Source organism: Oncorhynchus kisutch, linkage group LG13, assembly GCF_002021735.2.
Source record: "Oncorhynchus kisutch isolate 150728-3 linkage group LG13, Okis_V2, whole genome shotgun sequence".
Taxonomy (NCBI): Eukaryota; Metazoa; Chordata; class Actinopteri; order Salmoniformes; family Salmonidae; genus Oncorhynchus; species Oncorhynchus kisutch.
The window spans coordinates 68877024-68897650 of record NC_034186.2 but is presented as its reverse complement, the minus strand read 5'-3'; the positions used below and the strand labels follow the sequence as shown (position 1 = coordinate 68897650).

At 44.7% G+C, this 20627-nt stretch overlaps 1 protein-coding gene across 1 annotated transcript; it reads right to left on the bottom strand.

Annotated features, from left to right (window-relative positions):
* Nucleotides 1-1518: 1518 nt before the first annotated feature.
* On the bottom strand, nucleotides 1519-17044 carry LOC109901665 (IgGFc-binding protein). The gene is made up of 23 exons (XM_031787074.1): nucleotides 16954-17044; nucleotides 15235-16461; nucleotides 14697-15037; nucleotides 14005-14578; nucleotides 13308-13912; nucleotides 12575-13145; nucleotides 11825-12423; nucleotides 11190-11733; nucleotides 10832-11028; nucleotides 10444-10582; nucleotides 9965-10290; nucleotides 9273-9846; nucleotides 8576-9180; nucleotides 7843-8413; nucleotides 7093-7691; nucleotides 6458-7001; nucleotides 6100-6296; nucleotides 5712-5850; nucleotides 5230-5558; nucleotides 4534-5107; nucleotides 3810-4411; nucleotides 3134-3695; nucleotides 1519-2945 (listed from the first exon to the last, which is right to left on the bottom strand). Exons 1-23 carry the CDS (start codon nucleotides 16997-16999, stop codon nucleotides 2521-2523), a joined length of 10890 nt encoding a protein of 3629 aa, XP_031642934.1. The 5' UTR covers nucleotides 17000-17044; the 3' UTR covers nucleotides 1519-2520.
* Nucleotides 17045-20627: the final 3583 nt, after the last annotated feature.

Sequence of the window (20627 nt, the reverse complement as noted above, 5' to 3'; positions counted from 1 at the left end):
TGCATTTCCCCCTAGCAGGGAGGTTTTGCATGTTTCAGTGCAAAAAAAAAAGTTTCACCTTCTTGGGCCCTCGGCAGTTTTCATCCCTGTTTTAAACCAGAGGAACTCTGTATGAGGAGGTTTACAGGTGGAGGAGGTACAGGCCAGGGTGACGTTGTCTCTCTCTTTAACAGAGCCATTTTCATTTAACTTTAGGGATAAGACTGACATGAAGAAGAAACATGTATAACAAATATAGGACTTGTTGAAGGGTTAATGACTGGCCACCCTACATTAGGTAATACCTTAATTGTTTGGTATGATGACATGTACATAAAATCTAGATTTACCTGATATTTTCAGGTCCACACCCAATGACCCTATAAATCCCTGAGGGGCGTGATTACTTGTATTTCACTCAAATCTGGAGAAAAATCTGCCACAGTCATCTTCAGAATTTCAGTGTGCAGTTATTGTCTTGGTCATAAAACTCTGTTCTTCCACTGTATCTTGATTTATTAGTCAGTCCAGATGTGTTAAACACTCCATCTCCTTGCTGTGAGCCATCTAGTTTTGTATCGCCTCTCGGAGTGAACCATATCTTTCTTCCAACTTTTTTGTCAGCTGGGTAGCTGTATATACAGTCAAATACCACTGATGAGCCTTTTGATGCACAGATAACGGTAATCCTGTCCCTGTCACGGTACCAGACAGACCAGGTGTGTGCCAGTGTGCCTGAAAACAGCGATTGAAAACATTATTGTCCTCGTGATGAGAAAACCCTAACCCTAACATGTATAATTAACTGAAACAAAGATAAAACGTACTTGGCAGGGAGAGTAGAGTTAACAGAGATAACTGTAGAATGTATTGACAGTGCATAGTGGCTTTAGCCCTGTAGGAAAGAGAGTTGTATTCCAGAAAATATATAATCAGTACAATCTTTGATCCAAGAACGTAGTACCAAGAGCTGTGTGTTATCTGACCAGCAGTGTCCGTTTGTGGAGTAGTACTGATGTCAACATAAAACATTTACTTAGCTGAAATTACTGTCAAACGTATGCTGTTTGGAGAGAAAGAAATTCCAATAGCCACAACAATACCATAGCCAAAGCACCAAACTGATTTGTGTTATTTTGCAATAACACCCACTCGGCAAAAACTGGTTGTGAATCAACGTTGTTTCCGAAGTAATTTCAACCCCCAAAAACTATTTTATGACATTGAATTAATGTGAAAAAATGATTGGATTTGCAAAAAAGTCATCACAAGTCATCACAATGACATGGTGACACGTGTTGCTGATTTCACGTTGACAACTCAATACCTCACAAGTAATAATTCAAAACTAGACTTGAACTGACATCTGTGCCCAGTGGGCAGAGGCAGTATATAATATGGCATGGCATATACAAGATTAATATACTCAACAGTTTTGTTTGAATGAATTGAGAGGTTTTGAGTTATCTGATTAAACCAAAACTGTAGTAATTCCACCATTACTACTAACTGCAGGATAAACAGATGACACAGACTCAGTTAGCTGCAATATGTTTATTATTAGGCTTTTGAAAGTTGTGAAGGTAATAAAATAATGTATATGTTGAAAGATAATGATACAATTATTCCACTCTGAAACCTTATAAATGTATGAAATTGATTAGAATCATAAAATTATAATCTGATGATGTGTGTAGTTTTAGTCAGAATTGGGTTAAACAATGTATCTGTATAGTGGAAAAACACAGACTGTCTGAGCAAGGCGTAGCTTAGGATTTGAACTTGTATGTGTGTGCCGAAGAAAAAAAACCAGTGTTAAACTGTGTTTGGACCGAGCTGGCTAGGCTTCTGAGGAACCTATGATAGCATAGGGAGTACTTCTCAAGGTTTCCCTAATCTCGGGGGAATGGAACTGTTGGCTGGGCAGTGATACACAGTGGTGAGAACTATAGAGATAAAACTCACCTACTGTTTGTGTGGAAGTATGTGCGTAGGATACCTACTGTTTGTGTGGAAGTATGTGCGTAGGATACCTACTGTTTGTGTGGAAGTATGTGCGTAGGATACATACTGTTTGTGTGGAAGTATGTGCGCAGCTATAAAGTGGATGACTTTGTATAATGGATTTAAGAATATTCTCTGAATAAACTGTATTATCTTTTTGCCTAAACTGAGCCTTTGACTAATTATTATTAAACCCATGGTTTTACAGATCTCGGGGATTGGTCAGAGCTATTGATTGTCAGTTATTATCATTGGGATTGAAAATTCTCTTGACTAAAGGAAAGACAGAGATACATGAATACAGAGATTATATTTGGATTATAACAAATACAGAGTTAAATAACAATTCCATGCATGAGTACTCATAATCCCTCACCACATTATATAGTTCAGAATATGTTATCACATACAGAAGGTAATTTGAAGGTAATTTGACTATTTTATGTTGAAATGCTTTAGCCTACAACCTGGACATGAAAGGGAAGTTTTTAAAGGATATTTTAGAGCCATGAGATCTTATTTGAACATTAAAATGTTCTAGCCTCCAAACTTGATATGTACAGGTTTTCCATATTTGTTAAGGAGTTTTTCAATCCATGACTGGTTGTTTGAATCTTTGCTGCTGATAATGTAACAGCCCCTGACCCCCTTCACCACCGCACACGTGGTCTTCGGACCGCAGGGCGCCACCTCACAGGCCATCTCGCCGGAGTTACAGCTGCAGCGGTGGTGGCAGTTCTCCTTGTAGAAGACCTCGCCGGACACAAAGTAGCGACCCTTGTGGTGACAGCCACAGTTCTTCATGTGGACACACTTGTCATCGCTCAGCAGGAAACCAGGTTTGCATTGACAGCCCTCCCCTGGAGGAGTGGTGCATCCTGGGGCGGAGGACATGGAATAGCATGTGGACGGGCACCCGGAGGCCGAGAGGCTGTAGACACTGTTCTCTGGACAGGGGAGGTCTGAAAACACACAGGGAGAAAGAAAGGTCTGTGGAATCAGTTACAATTTTACAGTTTCAGGATTTCATTTAAAATGTAGGGTTTCGAATTTTCAGTCTAATTTTACTGTCAGATTCCTGTTTAAAGAATTTATGAATTGCGACTCATCATAAACCTGAAGATTAGTGATACAAAACCAGAGAACTTACGGCAGAAGTCTTTACTCCTCCAGACCTCAATTTTCCCTCCCTTCTCCTGACACTCTTCCACATAGTTGGTGATGATGTCACAGGCTGCCGTCAGTAGGCCGTTGTTGAGGATCATGTCATAGATGCAGTCTTCTTTGTACTCATCAGAGTCCACTCTGCCAATGCAGTCTCTGAGGGGACCACTCTTATCCACAATGACATCACAGGCGCTGACATATTTGGGCTTTATAAGGGGGATGTCTACAACGGCACAATCTTTGCACTCGTGGGAGCAGCCCGGTACGTCAGCTACCCAGTAACTGTTTCCAAACTCCTTGGGACTCATGGGCTTTTTCCCGTTGGGCAGAAGCAGGTCGTCATCAGGGTCGTCATTGAGGTTGCCACAGAGACCACAGATGGCGTTGTGGTAGGTGCTCGGGACCTTCACCCTCACCTCGCTGGACCAGTCGAAGGAGACCTTGAGACCGAAATGAGTCTCCAGTACAGCAAAACGTCTGTTTCTGTAGATCTGAACCTCAGTGTTGTTGGAGTAGTATGGCAGAGATGTCAGGACATCGTCCACCTAAATACAGTCCAGTAAAAATAGTGAGTGGAATGGATACTATTCTGTAAGACTGTTTTTTCCCCCCTTCAAAACAGGATATTATACAAAATAGATAGGACCTTTATTACTCACCAGAACTTTGCCGTGATAATCACCTGTGACGGTGTAACTACTTCCCAACACAATGACAGTCACCACCTTGGCGTAGGAGACTCTGGTGCTGCCCCTGTTGTTGTTCTCCAGAGTCACCTCAAAGCTCTCCAGATCGGGATCTTTGGAGCAGACCCCCGCCAGCTTGTAGATACAGTTTCCCTGGAAGTCGAAGCGCTTCCCATCAAAGGTGCGGAAGTGGGGGTCCCCCTGTGCTGAGCAGGTCTTGAAGCTGAAAGGGTAGCAGTCCTGAACCCCGTTGACCACTTCACAGTGCTCACTAGCCTTGCACTTCCTAGGCATACACACCAACTTCTGTGTGGCTCCATCGCACACACACTTACTCTGACATCTGTTGCCCTCCCAAAAGGTTTCTTCAGGCAGGTAGTAATGGTCATTGTGTGTACAGCCACACCCTGTCTCCTTGATGACACAGTGTTCACCACTGAGCACGTAACCCATGTCGCACTGGCAGCCTTCTACACAGACTTTGGAACAGATCTCGGGGACATTGGGAATGGCACAGGTAGCAGGGCAGGAAGTGCCACATAGCTCATAGTGGCTGTGGTATGGGCAAGCCAGGGCTGTTCGAGTTGAGAAAAAACAAACATCAAATGTAGTCCTAATACATTCTGCAAATTCATTATCCACATTTCAGAATGTCTGAGTTCATAAATGTGATGTTTTGTTTTAGCTGAGAACTTACGGCAGTTGGAGGCCTTTCTCCACAGCGGTGAGACTACAACCCCAGCCTGCTGACATTTGGCCACGTAGTTAGCCAAGGTCTCACACAACACCTCCTGTCGACCCTCATTCAGACACACATCATAGAGGCAGTCTGAGGCAAACTCCTTCACTGGCACTTTCTTATGACACTGGTGAAATGGGCCCCCTCTGTCTGTCATCAAACCACAGTACTTTGGTCCAGTATAAAGTGCCCGGTCTGGTTCTGAGCACGTGGGGCAGTTGCCATTACAGACATGCCGGCAGAATGGATCACCGTCAGCAACACTCCAGGATGCCACCCACGCCGTGGTATTTGCCGAAAGCACACCTGTGGGAGTGGTGAAGTCGTCTGTTTTGTTACCATTGTAGTTGCCACAAATGCCACCGAGGTTGTCGTAGTAACTGCTGCTGATGGTCACCATGAAGAAGGCGGTCCAGTCAAAAGTGATCTTCAGGCCAACATCTGTCTGGATGGTCCCTTGGATACCAGACTCCGTGATTCTGATGTTGCCAGACTCCAAACTCACAGGGAGGTCAGACCTAATGCCATCAATCTGAGACAAGAGAGAGAGAAGAGGAATTAAAGAGGACTTAAAGCGGATGGAGAGCATAGAGGATTCTTACTTTCAACTTCAACATGGAAAATCTGTATCAAGTATAACTGGAAGCCACCCACCTCCACTGTCCCTCTTTGGCCACTGAGAATGGTGATCCTGTGACCACTCAGGTCTATGTTGGCTGACTTGAGGAAGGAGCCTTTGGAGTTGACGCGCGGCTCGTTCTTAGTCTGGATGCTGAACTGAGGCAGGGAGGGATCTTTGCCTGTCGTATTCACCAGAATGTAGGAGCAGGTACCCATGAAGGAGAAGGGCTGGCCATCGAACGTGCTATAGTGAGGGTCACCGAACAACCAGCAGTAGGCCTTGGACTGGGCCACACATATCGCCTTATCGTTCATCACCACACAGTTTTCTTTCTCACGGCACTCAGTGTCCTCACAGGGGTCTGACAAAATGTGCATTAGAGATGCTGACATATCTTGCTCATCGTAATATCAAAATAGAACATCAATAAATAAAAGTCCATAATTCTACGTCCAAATGTACTAACACAAAGCCATATCTGTTTGGTTTTATTATTATTCATGTATTTTTTTACCTATGCTGTAGCAGTCCATGACTCCATTCTTCATCCCACATTTCTGACCCTCTTTGCACTGGGAGTTCTTGCAGGTGAACACTCCTGCGGCACAGCTGCAGGTCTCAGAACAGTTTCCCAGGATCACAGACTGGCCAGACTGAAAACCAGCAAAACATGTCAATGATATCATGGAGTGTTTATACTATGGGTGTAACCATAGGATGATTGTAAACAATACATATATTTACCAAGGATAGTGATTGATTATATTATTTCCACTTTATATTTGCATTTAGCGTAGAACAGATATAGGCCTATATTTGTAATAATCACTTTAGGATAACATAGATTTGTTAATATATGATATGGCAGTTTATTTGTCGATACACAATAAACCAGTGATCACCTTGTAATAGTGTCCATCAACCACACAGCCACAGTTCTCCAGTAGGACACACTTGCCACCATCAAACACAAAGCCATCGTCACACTGGCAGCCCTCCTGGCATAGTGGGCATTTTGGAGACTCGCTGAGAGAGTAACAGGTAGAAGAACAGGTGTCGGCACACAACTCATAGTGACTGTTAGCTGGACACGTCAGAGCTAGAGGACAGATGGAAATGGGAGGAGATGCATGTTATCAAAAAACTTAAATCAGCTTCAGCTTAAATTGTTTTTCAACAGAGCATTAGGTCAGAAAAATATTGCACACTAAGATAAACCAGGATAAGGTCAATTAACTTCAAATATCAAAATTCACTCACGACAAAACTGGTCAGATCTCCAGCTGCTGACAAGGCCACCAGATACCTGACAGAAAGTCACATATGTCTGTAAGTGGCGGCACAGGGCATCCCCACCCTCTCCCTCCTTCATGCACTCCTCAAAGTGCTCTTGTGGTGGCACAACAGCATGGCATTGGGCAAATGGACCCTTGGTTGACTTCATGATGCTACAAGCCGGCGGGGGTCCACTGGTGGGAGGACACTTCAAGCCACCGTCACATCCTGTCTGACATTTGACCCCTTCCTGAACCACCAACCACCCCGCTGCAAACTTCTCCACAGACGGCTCCTGCAACCCACTGGGCAGCAGGAAGTCATCCTCCTTCTTGTCATTATAGTTGCCACAGAGACCACCGGTAACACCTTTGTAAGTGGATGGAAGCTGTATGATGGCGCCAGCAACGGTGTCGTAGGTCACCATCAAGCCAAAGTCTGTTACCACGACGATGTTAATGCCGTTCTGGTAGGCCCTGACCTTTCCATCTCCGAGTGACAGTGGGAGATTTGTTGCAACATCATCCACCTGTGAAAGGAGAAAAGATTGAAAACATCAGTTTTTCTAATGAAGTGTTGCTTTTTAATACTGAAATGAATAGATCAAGACAGAAAACTACCATTATTTCCCATATAACTCTGGGAGACATAGATATCTTGTATTTGTAGGCCTGTATGTCAACCCTCCTGGTGACCATTGCATCATCCATCTTGGTCAACTGCTGCACTGATACAACAAATGGAGCCATCGATCCGTCTTTCTCCACAACCTCTGACATTTTGTACAAACAGTCCCCGTGTAGGCCGAAGCAGCTGCCATCGAACGAGTGGAATCTCCTGGCCCCGCTCACATGGCAAGTGCCCGTGCTCATGGGTACACAGGCCTGCACCCCGTCTTGGACCTGGCACTTCTCACTGGGACCACAGGCAAACTTTACATTACACTCCACGTCTCCATCCTTGTTACACACACAGCGCTCTTTGCACTGGCCGTTGGGGAAGAACACCTGGCCCATCTGGTAGTACTGGCCTTGGTGAACGCAGCCACATTCAGCCAGCAGCACACACTCGCTGTCGCTCAGTATGAACCCTTCGTCACAGACACATCCCTCAGTGCACAGGGAGTTCCCACAGCTCTCAGGCTCATCGAGGCCGCTGCAGGTCTGGGGGCAGCCTGAGGCACACACCTCATAGTGGCTGTTGGTCTTACAGGAAGACGCTACAACACATTAGGTCAAACATGATAGAATTTAATGTTGGAACCAGAAGCTGTTAGCTAGACAAATCACTTCTGACTTATAGTAATTATCAAAATTGTTACAGTAGTTGTTTTGAAATATACATCTGATGTGTGTCTGTGCACTACTTACGACAGAAGCTGTCCGACCTCCACTGTTCCACCTTGGCAGTGGCATCCTGGCAGGCGGTGGTGTAGGTGCTGAGGGCGTTACAGAGGGCAGAGGCATGGCCACGGTACATACACAAATCAAACACACAGTCCTCATAGTACTCTCTGGGGTCCACCTTGGCGTGGCAGTACTTGAACGGACCATTTTTGTCTGTGATCCTGCCACAATATTTCCCTGTTTGGTAATCAAGCATCAGGCTGTGGTCACAGGTGGGGCACTTCTTGCCGTCACAGTCGCTGGAGCAGCCAGGGTCGTTCCCCACTTTCCAGCTGTCCCCGAATACTGTTGGGGTGTTAGCAGGGCTCCTGTCTGGTTTGAGGAGATTGTCATTCCGTTGGCCATTCCAGTTTCCGCAGAGCCCTCCGATGAGGTCTGAGTAGGAGCTGGGGAGGGTTAGGGAGACGTGGCTGTTCCAGTTGAACTTCAGTGTCAGGCCAAATTTGGTCTTCACCACCCCGAAATACCCACTGCGGAAGATGGACAGTTGGCCGTCTTCTACATCAAATGGCAAGTTCACATACTGGTTGTTGACCTGGGAAGAGAGAACGAAACTTGAATGGAACATGAAGGATGATAATGTCCTGATATTTCTTCTTACATTAAGTAGTATAATCATAAAAGCTCATTGACAAAATAGACCCAGAAGGCAATTATGTCATTCATTAGGAATGGATAACATTTTAAGGCAGCTTACCAATACTTTGCCAGGGTTGTCCCGACTCATGATGATGATGTTTCTGAAGACAGTGATGGTGACTGTCTTTGTGTAAGACACTGCCGTGTTCCTCCCCCTATTCTGATTCTTTACAAGCACCTCAAAAGGTGCCAGAGATCTGTCGTCTTTGCTGACCAATTTGGAGAGAACGTAAGTACACGTTCCCTGGAAGTTGAACCTCTTGCCATCAAACGTGCGGTAGTGGGGGTCGCCTGAACCTTGGCAGGTGGCATAAGATGTTGGGTAACAATCTCTCTTACCACTCTGCAGGCCACACACCTCTGATTTCTTGCATGCTGTTGCTTTGCATTCAACCTTGGCTGTTGCTGGATTGCATTCACACTGCTTTGTGCATTTGTCATCTTCCCAGAACTTCATTCCAGACGGGTAGTATCGTCCTTCATAAGAGCAGCCACAGCTCTCCTTGGAGATGCATTTGTCTCCACTGAGGACAAAGCCCTTGTTGCATTGACAGGTCTCCACACAGGGTTCCTTGCACTTTGCTTCGGCATCTAGATCTGAACAAGATGCAGGGCAAGCTGTGCCACACGCCTCGTAGTAGCTGTTTGATGGACATTCCAGTGCTGCAAATGTGAAATTAGAAAATATATGTAAATAATAGTGAAAAGTGCAATCTAAAAATCTTTATGAAATGTCTGGAAAGAAAGAAACTCACGGCATGCAGTGATTGTCCTCCACTCAGGGCTAATTTTGACCCCCTCAGCCAAGCAGGCATCATTGTAGCTTTTCATGTTCTCACAGAGGAACTGATAGATGCCTTTATTGATGCAGACGTCATAGACACAGTTGTCCATGAACACGCCTGGGTCCAGGACCTTGTGGCAGCTTGCGAATGGGCCATCTTTTTTGGCCAAGAGACCACATAACTTTTCTCCCTTGTATTTCTGTTGGAGAGCCGGAGTGCAGATAGGACATTCCCCTTGGCAGTCATCATGACAGAACAAGTCGCCATCTTCAGTTCTCCAGCTCTGGGCAAACTTCACCACTGTGGGTTCCTTGTTACCTTTGGGGTTAGTGAACTCGTCGTTGTGATCCCCGTTGTAGTTCCCACAGAGCCCACCCAGGGTGCGGAAGTAGCTGCTGGGGACAGTGATGTAGAACTTCATGTTCCAGTCGTACATAACCTTCAGGCCAAAGTTTGTCTTCAGAACAGCATAGCTGCCACTATACACCACCGTTAGGTTTCCTCCGGCCAGGGTGACAGGCAGGTAGACATTCTCACCATTCACCTAAGAAAAGATCAATAAGCATATGGAAAAACCATTCAGTTCATCTCCTGGATTGACCAAATTTACCATGGAACCGAGCCCAACTCTGATCATTTCCCTCTGGTCTCTTGTTACTTACCTCAACCTTCCCTTTATGCGTGCTGATCACAACAGTCAGCCCATAGACCGTGACTGAGACTTTCCTCACGAAAGACACCCTCTTGTTCCCTCTGTGGTTGTTCTTGGTCAGGACAGTGAACGGGATGAGGCCAGGTTCAGATTTAACAACCGTGGCCATGACGTAAGAGCAGGTGCCCTGGAAGTCAAACCGCTCCCCATCAAAGGTGAGGTAGTGGGGGTCCCCCACAGCCCTGCAGGTGGCCTTGGACTGGGCCACACATATCGCCTTATTGTTCATCACCACACAGTTTTCTTTCTCACGGCACTCAGTGTCCTCACAGGGGTCTGACAAAATGTGCATTAGAGATGCTGACATATCTTGCTCATCGTAATATCAAAATAGAACATCAATAAATAAAAGTCCATAATTCTACGTCCAAATGTACTAACACAAAGCCATATCTGTTTGGTTTTATTATTATTCATGTATTTTTTTACCTATGCTGTAGCAGTCCATGACTCCATTCTTCATCCCACATTTCTGACCCTCTTTGCACTGGGAGTTCTTGCAGGTGAACACTCCTGCGGCACAGCTGCAGGTCTCAGAACAGTTTCCCAGGATCACAGACTGGCCAGACTGAAAACCAGCAAAACATGTCAATGATATCATGGAGTGTTTATACTATGGTGGTAACCATAGGATGACTGTAAACAATACATATATTTACCAAGGATAGTGATTGATTATATTATTTCCACTTTATATTTGCATTTAGCGTAGAACAGATATAGGCCTATATTTGTAATAATCACTTTAGGATAACATAGATTTGTTAATATATGATATGGCAGTTTATTTGTCGATACACAATAAACCAGTGATCACCTTGTAATAGTGTCCATCAACCACACAGCCACAGTTCTCCAGTAGGACACACTTGCCACCATCAAACACAAAGCCATCGTCACACTGGCAGCCCTCCTGGCATAGTGGGCATTTTGGAGACTCGCTGAGAGAGTAACAGGTAGAAGAACAGGTGTCGGCACACAACTCATAGTGACTGTTAGCTGGACACGTCAGAGCTAGAGGACAGATGGAAATGGGAGGAGATGCATGTTATCAAAAAAATTTAATCAGCTTCAGCTTCAATTGTTTTTCAACAGAGCATTAGGTCAGAAAAATATTGCACACTAAGATAAACCAGGATAAGGTCAATTAACTTCAAATATCAAAATTCACTCACGACAAAACTGGTCAGATCTCCAGCTGCTGACAAGGCCACCGGATACCTGACAGAAAGTCACATATGTCTGTAAGTGGCGGCACAGGGCATCCCCACCCTCTCCCTCCTTCATGCACTCCTCAAAGTGCTCTTGTGGTGGCACAACAGCATGGCATTGGGCAAATGGACCCTTGGTTGACTTCATGATGCTACAAGCCGGCGGGGGTCCACTGGTGGGAGGACACTTCAAGCCACCGTCACATCCTGTCTGACATTTGACCCCTTCCTGAACCACCAACCACCCCGCTGCAAACTTCTCCACAGACGGCTCCTGCAACCCACTGGGCAGCAGGAAGTCATCCTCCTTCTTGTCATTATAGTTGCCACAGAGACCACCGGTAACACCTTTGTAAATGGATGGAAGCTGTATGATGGCGCCAGCAACGGTGTCGTAGGTCACCATCAAGCCAAAGTCTGTTACCACGACGATGTTAATGCCGTTCTGGTAGGCCCTGACCTTTCCATCTCCGAGTGACAGTGGGAGATTTGTTGCAACATCATCCACCTGTGAAAGGAGAAAAGATTGAAAACATCAGTTTTTCTAATGAAGTGTTGCTTTTTAATACTGAAATGAATAGATCAAGACAGAAAACTACCATTATTTCCCATATAACTCTGGGAGACATAGATATCTTGTATTTGTAGGCCTGTATGTCAACCCTCCTGGTGACCATTGCATCATCCATCTTGGTCAACTGCTGCACTGATACAACAAATGGAGCCATCGATCCGTCTTTCTCCACAACCTCTGACATTTTGTACACACAGTCCCCGTGTAGGCCGAAGCAGCTGCCATCGAACGAGTGGAATCTCCTGGCCCCGCTCACATGGCAAGTGCCCGTGCTCATGGGTACACAGGCCTGCACCCCGTCTTGGACCTGGCACTTCTCACTGGGACCACAGGCAAACTTTACATTACACTCCACGTCTCCATCCTTGTTACACACACAGCGCTCTTTGCACTGGCCGTTGGGGAAGAACACCTGGCCCATCTGGTAGTACTGGCCTTGGTGAACGCAGCCACATTCAGCCAGCAGCACACACTCGCTGTCGCTCAGTATGAACCCTTCGTCACAGACACATCCCTCAGTGCACAGGGAGTTCCCACAGCTCTCAGGCTCATCGAGGCCGCTGCAGGTCTGGGGGCAGCCTGAGGCACACACCTCATAGTGGCTGTTGGTCTTACAGGAAGACGCTACAACACATTAGGTCAAACATGATAGAATTTAATGTTGGAACCAGAAGCTGTTAGCTAGACAAATCACTTCTGACTTATAGTAATTATCAAAATTGTTACAGTAGTTGTTTTGAAATATACATCTGATGTGTGTCTGTGCACTACTTACGACAGAAGCTGTCCGACCTCCACTGTTCCACCTTGGCAGTGGCATCCTGGCAGGCGGTGGTGTAGGTGCTGAGGGCGTTACAGAGGGCAGAGGCATGGCCACGGTACATACACAAATCAAACACACAGTCCTCATAGTACTCTCTGGGGTCCACCTTGGCGTGGCAGTACTTGAACGGACCATTTTTGTCTGTGATCCTGCCACAATATTTCCCTGTTTGGTAATCAAGCATCAGGCTGTGGTCACAGGTGGGGCACTTCTTGCCGTCACAGTCGCTGGAGCAGCCAGGGTCGTTCCCCACTTTCCAGCTGTCCCCGAATACTGTTGGGGTGTTAGCAGGGCTCCTGTCTGGTTTGAGGAGATTGTCATTCCGTTGGCCATTCCAGTTTCCGCAGAGCCCTCCGATGAGGTCTGAGTAGGAGCTGGGGAGGGTTAGGGAGACGTGGCTGTTCCAGTTGAACTTCAGTGTCAGGCCAAATTTGGTCTTCACCACCCCGAAATACCCACTGCGGAAGATGGACAGTTGGCCGTCTTCTACATCAAATGGCAAGTTCACATACTGGTTGTTGACCTGGGAAGAGAGAACGAAACTTGAATGGAACATGAAGGATGATAATGTCCTGATATTTCTTCTTACATTAAGTAGTATAATCATAAAAGCTCATTGACAAAATAGACCCAGAAGGCAATTATGTCATTCATTAGGAATGGATAACATTTTAAGGCAGCTTACCAATACTTTACCAGGGTTGTCCCGACTCATGATGATGATGTTTCTGAAGACAGTGATGGTGACTGTCTTTGTGTAAGACACTGCCGTGTTCCTCCCCCTATTCTGATTCTTTACAAGCACCTCAAAAGGTGCCAGAGATCTGTCGTCTTTGCTGACCAATTTGGAGAGAACGTAAGTACACGTTCCCTGGAAGTTGAACCTCTTGCCATCAAACGTGCGGTAGTGGGGGTCGCCTGAACCTTGGCAGGTGGCATAAGATGTTGGGTAACAATCTCTCTTACCACTCTGCAGGCCACACACCTCTGATTTCTTGCATGCTGTTGCTTTGCATTCAACCTTGGCTGTTGCTGGATTGCATTCACACTGCTTTGTGCATTTGTCATCTTCCCAGAACTTCATTCCAGACGGGTAGTATCGTCCTTCATAAGAGCAGCCACAGCTCTCCTTGGAGATGCATTTGTCTCCACTGAGGACAAAGCCCTTGTTGCATTGACAGGTCTCCACACAGGGTTCCTTGCACTTTGCTTCGGCATCTAGATCTGAACAAGATGCAGGGCAAGCTGTGCCACACGCCTCGTAGTAGCTGTTTGATGGACATTCCAGTGCTGCAAATGTGAAATTAGAAAATATATGTAAATAATAGTGAAAAGTGCAATCTAAAAATCTTTATGAAATGTCTGGAAAGAAAGAAACTCACGGCATGCAGTGATTGTCCTCCACTCAGGGCTAATTTTGACCCCCTCAGCCAAGCAGGCATCATTGTAGCTTTTCATGTTCTCACAGAGGAACTGATAGATGCCTTTATTGATGCAGACGTCATAGACACAGTTGTCCATGAACACGCCTGGGTCCAGGACCTTGTGGCAGCTTGCGAATGGGCCATCTTTTTTGGCCAAGAGACCACATAACTTTTCTCCCTTGTATTTCTGTTGGAGAGCCGGAGTGCAGATAGGACATTCCCCTTGGCAGTCATCATGACAGAACAAGTCGCCATCTTCAGTTCTCCAGCTCTGGGCAAACTTCACCACTGTGGGTTCCTTGTTACCTTTGGGGTTAGTGAACTCGTCGTTGTGATCCCCGTTGTAGTTCCCACAGAGCCCACCCAGGGTGCGGAAGTAGCTGCTGGGGACAGTGATGTAGAACTTCATGTTCCAGTCGTACATAACCTTCAGGCCAAAGTTTGTCTTCAGAACAGCATAGCTGCCACTATACACCACCGTTAGGTTTCCTCCGGCCAGGGTGACAGGCAGGTAGACATTCTCACCATTCACCTAAGAAAAGATCAATAAGCATATGGAAAAACCATTCAGTTCATCTCCTGGATTGACCAAATTTACCATGGAACCGAGCCCAACTCTGATCATTTCCCTCTGGTCTCTTGTTACTTACTTCAACCTTTCCTTTATGCGTGCTGATCACAACAGTCAACCCATAGACTGTGACTGAGACTTTCCTCACGAAAGACACCCTCTTGTTCCCTCTGTGGTTGTTCTTGGTCAGGACAGTGAACGGGATGAGACCAGGTTCAGATTTAACAACCGTGGCCATGATGTAAGAGCAGGTGCCCTGGAAGTCAAACCGCTCCCCATCAAAGGTGAGGTAGTGGGGGTCCCCCACAGCCCTGCATGTTGCTTTGGAGATGTGGACACAAACCCCCTTTGTACATTCTTCTTTTTCTCTGCATTTGACTTTCTCACAGGGGTCTGGTGGTAGAGTGGGTGGGGCAGTGCCTGAGGGAGTACAGAAGCAACGTTCAAGACTAATTCTAGTTTCCATGCAGGGCATTTGTTGTGTTGTGTTGCGTTGCGTTTAGATTTTTTTGTGTTTCGTTGTATTGTGTTGTTTAATAGTTGTCCTATTTAATGAGGGAGATGTTGAGGGGCAGTCAATAGGCCAGTTAAGTGGATGTGTCAATTAAATAGCGTACCTTTGGAACATACTCCTGTTGTAGCGTAGCCGTCTCTTGGCATGCCACCATAAACGTAAACAGCCATGAGGGAGTCGCCTTTGATGGAGAAATGCTGTTGCTGCTCTCCCAATGGAATATTTACCCACATGTACTTAGGGTCTGAGTTGAATAATGTCCATTGGAGAGATTTCACACATGTATTTTTCTCACAGACTTTAACGGTGTTGATCCCTTCCCTCTCTGAGACAATGACCAATGTGCTCTCGAATTTGCTCTGCGTGTCCACCGACCACTCGTTGGCCAGATCAGACGTTGGGAGGATGTTGGTGAGGAACGGATCGTAGGGCTTGTTGTTGCTGAAGTACATCACCATGACCTTCTTATCACTTTTGATGATCAGCGGATATTTGGGTTGGACAGAAACCACATACGCCTGCCCCGCTTTCAGCTCTTTAGCAGTGGATACCTTTCCCTCAAAGATCTTCACTAGAGTGTTGTCCTCTGAGGCCACAATGTTTACAAAGTCTGTTGAATTGGACATGTGCATGGAAGGAACCAGGTAATTGGTGGAGAGGCTCTGTACTGGTAGCAGTTGTTCGTAGACGTGATTGCAGCGGCCTCCATCTGCAACGCACTCGTGTCCCCCCAGGACTGCCACAGGGAACTTGGCTTTGACCCTGGTCCCAGTGAAAGTGGTGTAGCTTTGGTAGAGGTAGACCTGGTATGGGTCCATGGTAACAATCACCGCCTGTCTTTGCTTCCAGGAATCCACGCCACTGAGATTTATGTTGGAGACAGGGATGATTGTGATCTTGTTGGGCTCTTTGCCATTGACAATAGACATAAGCTTGTGCATGTTGCTTGGGCCCTCATCGGGGGTGAAGACCACATAGTCAGTACCCAGCTGGTCAGTTGGATAGACCACACTGCTGTCTCCGGTTGAGAACTTGTAGTTGAAGGCCACCACTGAGATGTCAGAGTTGGAGGTGACCTGCACTGTTTTGGTGGAAGCTCCTGGACCCCCAATTTCAGCGTTACCAGGTATGGCGATCCATTTGGTGTTCTGTTTATCTATTTTCACTGAGGTGGAGAAACCGATTGCATTGACCTGAATTTGAACAATGGCTGGATAATCCTGTGTGGTTATGGCCAGTTGAAGACTCTGATCATCATGGTAGCTCAGCAAATAGTTAGGCATAAAGGCAGTAATGAACTCCCGCCCCACTGGGCATGATCCACTGACCACTAAACATAAAGGAAGAAAGACAATTTTACAGATGAGCATCTGCATTCTTTTTGCAACCATTTGACTAATGTAATATCAGTTTAATAATGAATAGTTTACTATAGCTTAAATACAGGACAATTGTCTTGCTCCGACTGCTCTTGTTGAATTCACTGACTGTCAAGTGTCAATTTAGTAAGGCACACTATAATTAGTTTTTGCTTGAATGACATGATTGTATACAAATGTTTGTGTAAATAACAGTACAGATGTTGTCGCTTCCCCCTGCATAGCTTTATAACCAGTATTACATGTCTATAATATAGTGTGCCCTGCAGAACAAACAACATAAATGTACTATCTAATTAGAGGAGGCAAGAAAGATTTCATTTGCCAAGCTACTGTATGTTTATGTTTCCCCATCATGTTAGATAATAACAAATAATCAACATGCTCAATTCTGGTAGTAATTACATAACAGGGCATATTAAAAGGTAAAATGTGATTCTTACCTATGAATAGGCTGACAGCCACACAAAGCTCGAAAGTTGTCCCCATGGCTGGAAACTAAAATGTACAGTCAACAAATGACATGGGAAAAAATGGAAAATGGATGTAAAGACTAAATTAGTTTTGTTTTAGATTATATTATAGAAAAGCTAATGACAGGAGAGAAAACAAATATAATTCATTTTAAATGCATTTACTTTCATTCATTTATATCCATCAAAAAATGACATAAATATTTTGTAAATATAAATTAGTTTGCATTAATACATTGTACATGTATTTACAAAGATAAGAAATAGTTTATAATTTGGTCTTCAACTGATTCTATTCACCATTTTTTCTAATCCAAAAGACTGACTTGATGTCCGTACTTTACCTGTTGGTGGGACCATGAAGGATATAACAGACAGGGAGGGATGAGAGGGTGTCTTATATTGTGAAGAGGATGGGTAAAAAATAACACATCCTTGACAAAATATTGAATTACCGTACTTATTAAGTCAACATAGCATATGCATGACTGTAATGCATATATTGACAACTGTGTGTCTGAAGTTTCCATCTAACCAAAACATTTACATTAGGCATACATACATCTCCCTCATTCCCATACTGTAATTATTTATTTTGCTCCTTTTGCACCACAGTATCTCTACTTGCACATCTACCATTCCAGTGTTTAATTGCCATATTGTAATTACTTCACCACCATGGCCTATTTATTGCCTTAACTCCCTTATTTGACCTTATTTTCACTCACTGTATATAGACTTTTTTCTATTTTTTCTACTGTATTATTGACTGTATGTTCTGTTCATTCCATGTGTAACTCTGTGTTGTTGTATGTGTCGAACTGCTATGCTTTATATTGGCCAGGTCGCAGTTGCAAAAACTAGCTTACCTGGTTAAATAAAGGTGAAATAAAAAAATAAAAATTTAAACATTGTATTATTCCTCATAAACAATACTTTTAAAAGAAATTGGAAACAAACATCTGTTTCATAAAATGTTACCTCAATCTACCTCAATATATATAAAATAAAACATATTCATGGATTTATTTATAATATAAAATAACAATGTACTTTCAAATTATTCAAATTATCATGTGCTTTTAATTTATTGTTTTAAGGCATTATTTAAACATGGATTAGAAGAAGTGCTCGTTACTTACATATGGATGTTTTAAGTGTATGTCAACAGAACATGGCTTAAGTGAATGTCAATAGGAGACGGGCGAGGAGAGCTTACACAAATAAAACCAACCATGGAAACCATTACAGAAACATTGTTATTGAAACAGGATATGAGAGCCACATCTTTATTTACTGGCAGCTCGATCAAGAATAGGGTGACAGAGGTCTGAACAAGAATTGAATATAGAACCATGAGGATTTTAGGGGTGTGACGAGAGGGGTGAGGTGAGGATTTCTTAAATACACATGATATAGTGAGTATCTGAAATGCATTACAGAGCTACTAACATTTATTAAACCCTAACTTTAAAAGGTACTCTCTTTTTTTCTTTTTTTTCACCTTTATTTAACCAGGTAGGCCAGTTGAGAACAAGTTCTCATTTACAACTGCGACCTGGCCAAGATAAAGCAAAGCAATGAGACACAAACAACAACACAGAGTTACACATGAGATAAACAAGCGTACAGTCAATAACACAGTAGAAAAAAGTCTATATACAGTGTGTGCAAATTGCGTAGGGAGGTAAGGCAATAAATAAGCCATAGTAGCGAAGTAATTACAATTTAGCATATTAACACTGGAGTGATATATGTGCAGATGATGATGTGCAAGTAGAAATATTGATATGCAAAAGAGCAAATCAAGTAAATAAAAACAGGGATGAGGTAGGTACTTGGATGGGCTATTTACAGATGGGCTTTGTACAGCTGCAGTGATCGGTAAGCTGCTCAGATAGCTAATGCTTAAAGTTAGTGAGGGAGATATAACTCTAATAAGTCTCCAACTTCAGTGATTTTTGCAATTCGTTCCAGTCATTGGCAGCAGAGAACTGTAAGGAAATGTTGCTAAAGGAGGTGTTGGCTTTGGGGATGACCAGTCAGATATACCTGTTGGAGCGCGTGCTACGGGTTGGTGTTGTTATGGTGACCAGTGAGCTGAGATAAGGCAGAACTTTACCTAGCAAAGACATATAGATGACCTGGAGCCAGTGGGTCTGGCGACGAATATGTAGCGAGGGCCAGCCGACGAGAGCCTACAGGTCGCAGTGGTGGGTGGTATATGGGGCATTGGTGACAAAACTAATGGCACTGTGATAGATTGCATCCAGTTTGCTGAGTAGAGTGTTGTCATTTGTAAATGACATCGCTGAACTCGTCCATATATTCTAAGTCAGGACCGTCCAGAGTAGTGATGCTAATCCAGCGATCGGTTGAAGAGCATGCATTTAGTTTTACTAGCGTTTCAGAGCAGTTGGAGGCCACGGAAGGGGTGTTGTGTGGCATTGAGCTCGTTTGGAGGTTCGTTAACACAGTGTCGAAAGAAGGGCTAGATGTATACAGAATGGTGTTGTCTGCGTAGAGGTGGATCAAAGAATCACCCGCAGCAAGAGCGACATCGTTGATATATACCGAGAAAAGAGTCGGCCCGAGAATAAACCCTGTGGTACCACCATAGAGACTGCCAGAGGTCCGGACAACAGGCCCTCTATCTAAGATGTAGTTGGTGAACCAGGTGAGGCAGTCATTAGAGAAACCAAGGCGATCTAGTCTGCCAATAAGAATACGGTGATTGACAGAGTCGAAAGCCTTGGCCAGGTCGATGAAGACGGCTGCACAGTACTGTCTTTTATCGATGACGGTTATGATATTGTTTAGTACCTTGAGCGTGGCTGAGGTGCACCCGTGACCAGCTAGGAAACTGGATTGCACAGCGGAGAAGGTATGGTGGGATTCAAAATTGTCGTTGATCTGTTTGTTAACTTGGCTTTCGAAGACTTTACAAAGGCAGGGCAGGATGTATAAAGGTCTGTATCAGTTTGGGTCTAGAGTGTCACCCCCTTTGAAGAGGGGGATGAAGAGGGGGATGACCGCGGCAGCTTTCCAATCTTTAGGAATCTCGGACGATATGAAAGAGAGATTGAACAGACTGGTAATCGGGGTTGCAACCATGGAGGCGGATAATTTTAGAAAGAGAGGGTCCAGATTGTCTAGCCCAGCTGATTTGTACGGTTCCAGGTTTTGCAGCTCTTTCAGAACATCTGCTATCTGGATTTGGGTGAAGGAGAAGCTGGGGAGGCTTGGGCAAGTAGCTGTGGGGAGTGCGGGGGGTGCGGAGCTGTTGGCCGGTGTTGGGGTAGCCAGAAGGAAAGCATGGCCAGCCATAGAGAAATGCTTCTTGAAGTTCTCGATTATTGTGGATTTAATCGGTCTTATAACCACCAGTAGGCCAACATGGCATTGCAGCTCACAGACAAAACACTCCTCTTGCTTAGTTTCTTTGACACTTTGAATAGATGTGCACAGGCTGGCCTCATCCCTGTCATCAATATAAGTAAAGTTTCACATTCTAGCTCTGAGGGTGATGGTGTCAGAGGGCACCTTTTTTAACTGCTCACTAGGGTTGTATGTCATTCTTTATCTAAGTGACAATGCACATTCTTGTTTTCAAAATGCCTGCGTTGCGGCAACGGTAAATAGTT